The sequence below is a fragment of the Dermochelys coriacea genome, chromosome 6 (assembly GCF_009764565.3).
Source record: "Dermochelys coriacea isolate rDerCor1 chromosome 6, rDerCor1.pri.v4, whole genome shotgun sequence".
Classification (NCBI taxonomy): domain Eukaryota; kingdom Metazoa; phylum Chordata; order Testudines; family Dermochelyidae; genus Dermochelys; species Dermochelys coriacea.
The window spans coordinates 7,082,005-7,091,777 of NC_050073.1; the positions used below are offsets into that span (position 1 = coordinate 7,082,005).

The 9,773-nt window shown below is 57.3% G+C and overlaps 1 protein-coding gene across 1 annotated transcript; it reads right to left on the bottom strand.

Annotated features, from left to right (window-relative positions):
* Positions 1-3,304: 3,304 nt before the first annotated feature.
* GPX2 (glutathione peroxidase 2) lies at positions 3,305-5,978 on the bottom strand. The gene is made up of 2 exons (XM_038404835.2): positions 5,120-5,978; positions 3,305-3,876 (listed from the first exon to the last, which is right to left on the bottom strand). Exons 1-2 carry the CDS (start codon positions 5,339-5,341, stop codon positions 3,526-3,528), a joined length of 573 nt encoding a protein of 190 aa, XP_038260763.1. The 5' UTR covers positions 5,342-5,978; the 3' UTR covers positions 3,305-3,525.
* Positions 5,979-9,773: the final 3,795 nt, after the last annotated feature.

The window sequence follows — 9,773 nt, forward strand, 5'->3', positions numbered from 1 at the left end:
CTCAAGAAGCATCACACACACCCTCTTACAGCTGGGGCAGTTGAGGTGACAAGTAGGAAAGTGACTTGTCAAAGGTCACCCAGGAGCAGCGCCAGGGATGGCCTGGAGAGGGGTCAGAAGAGTGACCAAGGAGGCTCTGAGGGCTCCAGCCTGCCTGACTGCGAGTGACTGAAGGAGCTTGGGTGGACTAGTTTCTCCAGGAGGAAGGTTAAGAGGTGACTTGCCCCTGCCCTCCAGGTGCTACCTGGGGAGGAAATTTCTGCTGGAGGCCTCTGTTGCCTACCAGACACGATCAGTGCAAGAGCCAGGGGCCGGGAGCCGATGCCCGACATTCAGACTAGGAAAAAGGGCAGAATTTTAAGAGGAAGGGGAATTGACTATTGGAGCGACTAGTTCTCCAGCCCCTGGCATCTGTAAAGCCAGCCTGCGTTGTCTGTCTGAGCAATGGACTTGGGCTGGGCTGGCTGCAGGGAGCTTGGGTCTCTATTACACAGGAGGACAGATTGGGTGAGATGAGGTCTGACCCCAGGTCTGCTGCATCCCAGTGCTCTCACCACTAGGCCGTGCTGCCCGGGAGCACTGTAATGGGAGGCAAGTCGTTAAAACCCCTGACCTCGTTGGGAAAATCTCAGTTGCTGATCTGGGGAGCTGCCCAGCAGCCCCGATTTCTGCCAGCAGGAAGAGCAGCCCCCTCTGCCTGCAGGACAGAGCCTCTTTCCGTGGGAGCAGGTGGGCTCAGCAGCTACAAGCCTGCCTTCCCCTCAGCTAGTGCGCCCTGGCAGGGGGAAGGCAGACTTGTAGCTGCTGAGCCCACCTGCACAATTCACTCCCCCACTGCAAGCTCCTTTCCTGAAACAGGCTGGGCCCTGGCCAGACTTGCCCCTAGGGGTGTCACTATTACGATAGCGCCCAGAGGCCCCTGTTGTGCTAGGTGCTGCACGTACACAGCGAGAGGTGTTGTTTTCCCCAAAGGGCTCACGCTAAAGGCAAAGGGTGGGGAAACTGAGGCACTGAGCAGGGCTGTCACTCTGCAGCAGAGCTGGGGGTAGAACCCAGGTCTCCTGAATGCTATCCCAGTTCTCTAGCCACTAGACCATGCCACAGCTCCCAGCAAGGTGCTTTCAGTGACTCCCACCCTAGGCATGGAGCCCCCTTAGCTGCTGTGGCTGGAGGCAGGGCAGGTGGGATGGGGTTTGACTAGGGCAGACCTACCCCCTGCAAAGCACCATGGGGCCATGGCAGCAGGGACACAAGTTGAGTTGCCTTAGCTGGTGCCAGGAGCCCTGAATTGGGCAGGGAATCTGCCCCTCAGGCTCTCTATAGCCTCAGGTGGCATTGCTGTGTTGGTCACACCTGGGGCAGCTCCCTCCCAGCAATGGGCTCAGGCTCTCTGCAGCCTCAGGCAGCATCAGTCCCACTCGGGGCGTGTTTTTGAGGCTCTGCCTCAGAGGGATGCCATGTTCTCAATCAAAACCACCCAGCCCCAGAAGTTGTTGAAATCCACTTTCTCCCCATGGATGTCAGTGGCGCTGAGGTCGTAGAAGGACTTGGCGATGTGAGCCATGGCTACAGCTGCACAGTGAGCCGTGCCCGCTGGCAGGTGCTGGCTTAAGGCTCACCCCATGCACCATGTGATCAGCCGCTCCAAAAGGCTCTCCATTCCTGGCACGCTTTGAAGGAAATCGGAGTGCTCACCTGTTAGTGAGCCAGCTCTTTCCAGCCGCAGAACAAAGCAGCAGGTCAGGCCTGCACAGGTCTCATTGCAAAGCCAGCTAACGCAGGAGGAAATTCAGGCCAACCTGATACTCCTGCTAGTTCTCAGTAATTCAAGTCGGTCAGTTCCTCTAGCAAAGACATTGCACTGGGGGCATGCAACCGAGAGGGAAGAATGGGACAGTGACTGGTAGTATGTGCCTTCCGCTGGCCCCTAGACATCCTCAGATCAGGGCCCTGTTGTGCCAGGCGCTGCAGATACACAGCGAGAAACAGGCTCCCAGCAATGGGCTCAGGCTCTCTGCAGTCTCAGGCAGCATCAGTCCCACTCGGGGCGTGTTTTGAGGCTCTGCACACACAGCAGGGCTGGGGCTGTAATTCTGCATTGACTTGGGAAGTGGAGCAAGAAATGAATCCCTGGGCTGGGGCAGGCGAAGGGGGCCCAGCAATAGGCTCATTCGGACATGGGCAGTTCCAGCCATCCCTGAGAAGGCGAAATGGGTCCCTCGGGTGACAGGGCAGCTCCAGGACTGATGCCCCCCTGTGAGGGCTTGTGGCCTGGGGAAGCAGCTCCTCCTGATGCTCCTAAAAGGCAGGTCCTCAGCTGTCGAGCCGGGGAAGAGGAATGAAGAGCCCATGGGAGGAGGTAATTTCCTGGTCTCTTCCAGTGGGGGTGGGGAGAGAAGGCAGACAGACTTCCCCTGCAGAGGTCATTGCTGCAGTGCTTTCCCTAGGGGCCAGGAGGCAGCAGGGCAGACCCCCCCCCCGCACAAGCCACTTGTCAGGTGACTTCCTGGATTGGGGCACAGCGCCCCCGCCCGGCCTGATGCTTTGCAGAGGGGCTGGGTTTGCTGTCGGGGACCCCCCACCATCCCTGCAGCTGGGGCTGCTCCCAGGGCAGCACACAGGAGCTGGGTTTGCCAGCTGGGCTGCTCCCAGGGCATAGCAGAGAGGCAGGTTACCATGGGGCACGGCCCCAGCTGGGCTGCTCAAGGGGCATGGCAGAGGGGCGGGTTGCTATGGGGCATGGCCCCCAGCTGGGCTTTTCCCTGGGCATTGCAGAGGGGCTGGGTTTGCCATGGGGCATGGCCCCCAGCTGGGCTGCTCCCAGGGTATTGCAGAGGGGTGGGTTGCGCAGCACCCTGAGGTCTTTGCCACCTCTGGGCCCCTGCTCACAAAGAGCTGTGAACCTGCTTTGCCTCTCAGCCATTTTAATAGGCGAGGCCCTTTTAGGCAGGAGGAATATTGACACTCACTCCCTGCCAGCCTTGGTGACGGGCAGCCCTATGCCCAGCTCGCTGCCTGGGCACCCACCACTCTGTGCCGGGCTCCCTCCAGCACAGCCCCCATGGACGCTCAGTCTCCCCCACACACACATCCGCTATCTCCGCAGGAGCAAGGGCTCAGGTCCCTCAGCCAAGACGGCGGAGGCTGGGACGAGACCCAGGGCCGAAGTCCCCTTGCTGTCTCCTCTTGTCATCCGGGGAGGCTGGGCCTCCCTGCTCGCGCCAGTGGGAGGCAGTTGACACTGTTGTTCTTGTGCCAGGCTTTGCAACAGGGAGCAAGGGTAGAAAATACACAGAGACTCAGCTCCCTTCAGGTTTGTTTATTGGATGGTGCCCAGAGGGCCGAGCGTTCAGTGCCTTTACCCCCTTCGGGCTCCCTCCCCATGTGGTTTAGAAGGGGGCCGTCACCCGGGAAAAGCACTGACGCCGCTGCAGCGGGCTGAGACTTAGGGAGTGGCCACCACTCCGATGGACACCGTGCCCCTCCAGCAGGGGGCACTGCAGCTGGATTCCCATTACTGCCCCCCTATTTGGCTAGCTTGAGGAGGCGCTGGATGTCGGGCTCGATGGCAATGGTCTGGAACTTGGGGCTGTAGCGTTTGAAGGGCTCCCCCTCGGGCCCCACCAGGAACTTCTCGAAGTTCCAGGAGAGGTCGTTGCGGCGCACCGGGCTCCACACGACGAACTTGGGGTCGCCCATGAAGGCGGAGGGCTCGTCGGCCGGGGTGGGCAGGTGGGCCTTCAGGTAGGCGAAGACGGGGTGCACGTCCTGCCCGTTCACCTGGCATTTCTGGAAGAGGGTGAAGTTGGGCTCGAAGCCGGCCCCAGGGCGCACGTACTTCAGGCTGTTGAGGATCTCCTCGTTGGTGCAGTTCTCCTGCCGGGGGAGAGGACAGGGCGTGTCAGGCCGATGGAGTCAAGGGATGGACTGGAGCCCAGCCCTGTCCCGCCACTTCCCGCTGCTCCTTAGTGACTCATGGATGGTCCCAGCCCCCACCACACTGGCCCGGCCTGTTCTGCCACTCAGTCATTATTTGCCTTCCCACAAGCACACTGTGAGGAATGCAGGGTGTGGCCGAGATCTCCCACCCCCCCCCCCCCGCCGCTCGTTGTGTCCCTAGCTGCATAGACCCCAGCTGAGATCGGGGTGGGGGCATTGTCCTGGCACTGCTTAGATCCTGGCGGAGATCACCTCCCCCCATTGTGCCAGGTGCTGCACAGACCCGGAGCGAGAGATAGTCCCTGCCCCAGGGAGCCCACAGTCTGAATAGATAAGACAGACAAAGGGGAAATTGAGGCACGGGGCAGGGAAGTGATTTGCCCAAGGTCACCAAGTAAAGCTGTGGAAAGCCTGGGGAGAGAACCCAGGTGTCCTGTGTCCCTGTTCATTGACCTCCCCACTTGGCCACCATGTGGGAGCAGGGGAAACATCCTGACCAGCAGCTGGATTGCATGGTCCCAGCAGCAAAGAAGGTTCTCCAGGCAAGAACTCTGCCCTGGCCCCTGGAAGGGACCCAGCTACCCTGCTCCGTCTCTAGCTGCTCTCACGCTGGTCTGGTTGGGGCAGCCAGGGCCCTGCTCACCAGGCTGCAGCTAGGTGAGATAGTCACATGCTGGGGCCCGTCTCCGCCACCTCTAGGGTGGAGCTGCTCCAATGCCCCCCTCTGGGCAGTGCTCAGACTGCCACTGAGGGGTCGCCAAGGAGGCTTTACATGGGCAGGAAGGCACTTTGCCAGGACAGCGGGAGGCCGGCTGGTAGCAGGGAGTCCAGCTTCAGGCAGGAGCATCCAAAAAACATGCTCCGTTCAGCACAGACCTACCTGGGCCATTGGGTCTTACAGGTGCAGTTGAGGCCAGCATCAGCTAGTTAAATCATACCTGTCTGTGCCATGCAGGAGGGCACTGGCAGCAAAATCAAAGGGCGAGGTGCCCCTGCCCCACACCCTGGTGCAAGGCAGAGTGTCACTGGTCTAAGGGACAGAGTTCTCCAAGCACTGAGCCATCACTCGCTGCATTCTCAGCATGCTGGAGTGGGATGATCCTGCAGGGCCTGCAACCTCCAGGGCTCTTTGGTGAGGCAGAGGACATGGGATGGGGGAGTTTGTGCAGGTGCCACATACCTGGTAGCCAAACTGGTTGCAAGGGAAGCCCAGCACGACCAGCCGCCGCAGGTACCGGGCCTGCAGCTGGTTGAGCTGGGTGTAATCCCGCACCGTCGTGCCTCAGAGGGATGCCACGTTCTCAATCAAAACCACCCGGCCTCGGAAGTTGTTGAAATCCACTTTCTCCCCGTGGATGTCAGTGGCGCTGAGGTCGTAGAAGGACTTGGCAATGTGAGCCATGGCTGCAGCTGCACAGTGAGCCGTGCCCGCTGGCAGGTGCTGGCTTAAGGCTCACCCCACGCACCATGTGATCAGCCGCTCCAAAGGTCTCTCCATTCCTGGCACGCTTCGAAGGAAATCAGAGTGCTCACCTGTTAGTGAACCAGCTCTTTCCAGCCGCAGAACAAAGCAGCAGGTCAGGCCTGCACAGGTCTCATTGCAAAGCCGGCTAACGCAGGAAGGAAATTCAGGCCAACCTGATACTCCTGCTAGCTCTCAGTAATTCAAGTCGGTCAGTTCCTCTAGCAAAGACATTGCACTGGGGGCATGCAACCGAGAGGGAAGAATCGGACAGTGACTGGTAGCTTCCACTAGCCCCTAGACATCCTCAGATCAGGGCCCTGTTGTGCCAGGCACTGCAGATACACAGCGAGAGACAGGCCCTGCCCCAGCTGAGATCAGGGCCCCATTGAGCTGGGCAATGCACAGATGCACAGCGAGAGACAGGCCCATTTCAGCAGCCCCAGCCACAAGTGTTCAAAAATCAGATTTGTTTAAAACTTCATGAGATTTAAAACATAACAAGACAACATTTTGGTTTCCTTTTCTTTTTCCTTCTTCTATCTGGGTACATGGAAAATTTTCTGACAAAATGAAAACATTCTGCGGTAACGTCGATTTCAATGACGTGTTTCGAAAAGAATTGACAAAGCATTTTGACTTTCTCAGAACGGAACCTTTCACTTTTTCATTTTGAAATGACTTTGCTTCAAAATTTGTTGTTAAAATATTGTTGTTTTGAATTTAATTTTATATTATCACAAAAATCCTAAACCCTATTGTAATGTAAAAATATATAAACAAACTTTTTAAAATGCTTTTAAAAGATGTCGGAATGGGGGCTGGGCCTCAGGTTCCCTGACTGGCCCCACTGCTACCTTAGGAGGTGAATATTCACCTGCTCTGCACAACACTGCTGGGGAATCCAGGAATCTCCTCCACCACTGGCATGGGGTCAAATTTCCTCCTTCCCAGGGCTTGGCTTTGCTGGTAATGCCCAATTGAGGGCACAAAGCTAAGCTCCGCTGCTCGTGGTGTTTTCTCTACAGACCTGCCCTGGCTCGCTAGTTCACTGCCAGCCCAACGCTAACAGTCATGGGCAAGGGAAAGAGAAACGGCACCTTGAGTTTGATTTGCACCTTCCTGCTCTCAGACCAGATCAGGCCAGGGTGGGAGGGGGTGACCTGCAAAGGCCTCGGGAAGGTTCTAGTCCTGACTGTGCTGCTGACCTATTGGGTGACCTTGGCTAAGTCACTTAATCCACACGGTGCCTCTCTCATGAAATGGGGCTGCTCCTTCCCCACCTCCCAGGGGGCGAAGGGGTAACTCTGTGACTGAGGGTGATGCACTCAGATACTCTGTGGATGGGGGCCTGGCAAGGCAGTGGATAGATGGGGCTTGTGCCGGGCTTGCATCTGGATGAGGTATTCAGAGGGCCTTAAATAATAGACATGGGCTGCACACTGGAAACTCAGCTGGTGTCTTTGCAATGAGCTGCCCAAAGCCCAGGAGGTGAGAAGGCGGGGGGGGGGGGGGAAGAGGGGCTCCACTCAGACAGGGGAGAAGGGTTGGCCAAAAATCTCACCCGTGCCGATTTAATTCCAGTGGACACGGGAGAAAGGAAGTCTGCGTGCAAATGCATGCTTTCCCTTGAGAGGTGCGCACTCTTGCTGGGCGAGGCAGAAACCCCCAAGGAGCCCACTGGGGAAACCAGACTGTATGTTCTTGGTCTGTAGCAATGAGCAAATCAAATGAGCGTATGTAATGCTTTGCATCTGTCACTCTCAAAGCAGGGCAGTATCATTACCCCCATGGGGAAACTAAGGCACAAGGCAGGGCCTTACCCAGAAGGCCAGTGACAGAGCTGGGACTTGAACCCAGGGCTCCTGAGGCCCAGTCCAGTGTTCTAGCTACTCACTATGCTGCCTCCTAGCGGTAAATGGAACCTCAACCCCTTTTCCTTAATAATCCTCTCGGGGGTGGGGGGTGGCCCCATCCTTGTCAGAGCCCCACTGGTGTGTGTGTGTATCCATCCATCCAGGCTGGCTGGTTCTGAGGCTGGCAGGCAGGCGGGCGGGCGTCTCAGAGGGCAGGGAACAGTACCCGGCAGACACAGCCCCGGCCCTTGATGGGTTTCCGAGGCATCTAAGCAGGCTCCTTCCCACAGTGGATCCCTTAGCCACAGGCAGCACCCGTAAGAAATAGCGGGGTATGAAATTGGTGGGGGCAGGGCAAGGCAGGGCCATGCAACTTGAGACACCTTGGTCCTACCACCTCCGTGCCTCCATTTCCCCTCCCACCCACCGTCTATGGAGGCTGTGAGCTCTGAGGGGCAGGGCCCATCTCTCACTGGGTGTCTGTGCACGGCTGCAGTCCCAGTGTCTATGTGCTCCTGGAACAGTAGTGGGGGTATTGCTGGTAAATGGGGCAGGATGTAATTGTTTATAACAGCCCCCTCCCATTGCCTAGCTTCTTCTGGACTCCTCCAGCAGTGCAGCACAGTCGCAGAGAGCTCGGCCATCCCAGCGCGGGGCCCTGAGTGGTGCCATTACTGGGCACTCAGCCCATCTACGGTGGGTTTCCCGCAGCCCCCTTGCTGCCCCTGGCCCAGCGGTGCGCAGATGCCACAATGAGGGGCACAGCCTCATGGCAGTAGGCAGAGATTAGATTAGACTAGACAGCATGGGAGCTGGGCATGGCCTCCTGGCATGCTCCTCTCCGCAGCCCCTTATCAAGTCTCCACACATCTGATCTCTTCTAGTTCCAGGGCTCAGATGTGGGGGGGGGGGGGAGGGGGAAGAGCTGGGGGCCCTTCCCAGAGCCACCCACCCACTGAGCCAGCTCACATTAGCCAATGCTACTGATCAAAACATGAGCAGATTTTCTCGGGGCTCTCCCCGTGGGGCTGGAACAGGGCTATGCTCAGCTGACAGGGGAGGGCATATAAACCTTCTGCTAGGTGGTGTCGGCAGCAACAGGACAGGGTCAGTATCTAGGGGTTCCTCTTCACAATACAAAACAGATCCAGCTCCAAGCCCATTCCCTGATCTGGGAAAACTTAACAGGGGCCTTTGCCTCAGTTTCCCACCTCCTGGTGTGAAAGTCCAAAGAAACGTCCCTTTAACAGGCTCCTCCCTTCTAACTCTGCAGCATCCTGTGTACCCCAAGCAACACCCCCCTCATGCTACTGCCCCCTCTGCAACTGGCTCACTGCCGCTGCAATCTCTGCCGTGGGCAGCTCTGCCACTGTTGGCACTTGCTGCTCACTGCTACTTCCACAATGCCATATTTCTGAGATCCCCCAGCTCTTCGTGATTTCAGCTCTCGGTGATTGCACTGGCTAGCGAGGAATCTCTGTGGTGCTGCCCTTTCGTCGCCTTTCACTACAATGCCACCTCCTCACCATGACTCAGCCAGAGCCCCTGCACTTACTCATCAGGGATCTCAGCTCTACCCATCACTGCACAGAACCAAGGACTCTCACTTGAGTCCAATCAGCTCTGTCTTTAAGCGCTGGAAAGGGGAGGGTCAAATTGCAGCTCAGCCTATGTCTACATGACAGTGGAACCCCTGGGGCTGGTTTGTGCCAGTTGACTCAGGCTCAGGGCGTGCAGTGTAGCATTGGGGTGGGTCCTGGGCTCTCACGATCTCTGGCCATGGGCTCTACACTTCAATTAAGCAGCCCCTTAGGCTGAACCAGCTGTCACAGGGGCCCCAGGTATTTACCAGCCCTGTAGACGCACCCTAAAGCTCAAACCAGAAGACAAACACGCAAGTAGAAACCCCACAGCCCACACACTCATCTTCAGTGGCACTTGGCATCCCTACTGCTGTCTTTGCACGAGAGGTTCAGCTTAGGGTGACCTCCCAGGCAATGCTAGGCACAGTTCTGCTGTCCTTTACTCATACACTAATCAACCACATTTTGTTACCCTGTCCTCAGTAAAGTGATTTATAACCCCAAACCAGCCAACACCGATCACTTCCTAACACAGCTCTGACCCTCGAGGCAGAGTGGGGGTGTCTATGCAAATCCCCCCAGGGTTGCTGGATATCAGGGGAGAGCTCAGCAACACCCTGAGCAGCTAACCAGTGAATGGGAGAGACATTCACAATCCTCACGGCGCTGGGTGGGTGAAGCTCACCCCCCACAGGAGATAGATGGGGGGCAGCTCACACCTCTCCACCCTCCGGGGCTGAGCAGAGGATGGAGGTTTTTCTTGCAGCTACCTCAGCTGGAGCCTGACTGTAAATGAACAGGTTTCAGAGTAGCAGCCGTGTTAGTCTGTATTCTCAAAAAGAAAAGGAGTACTTGTGGCACCTTAGAGACTAACAAATTTATTAGAGCATAAGCTTTCGTGAGCTACAGCTCACTTCATCGGATGCATCGGAT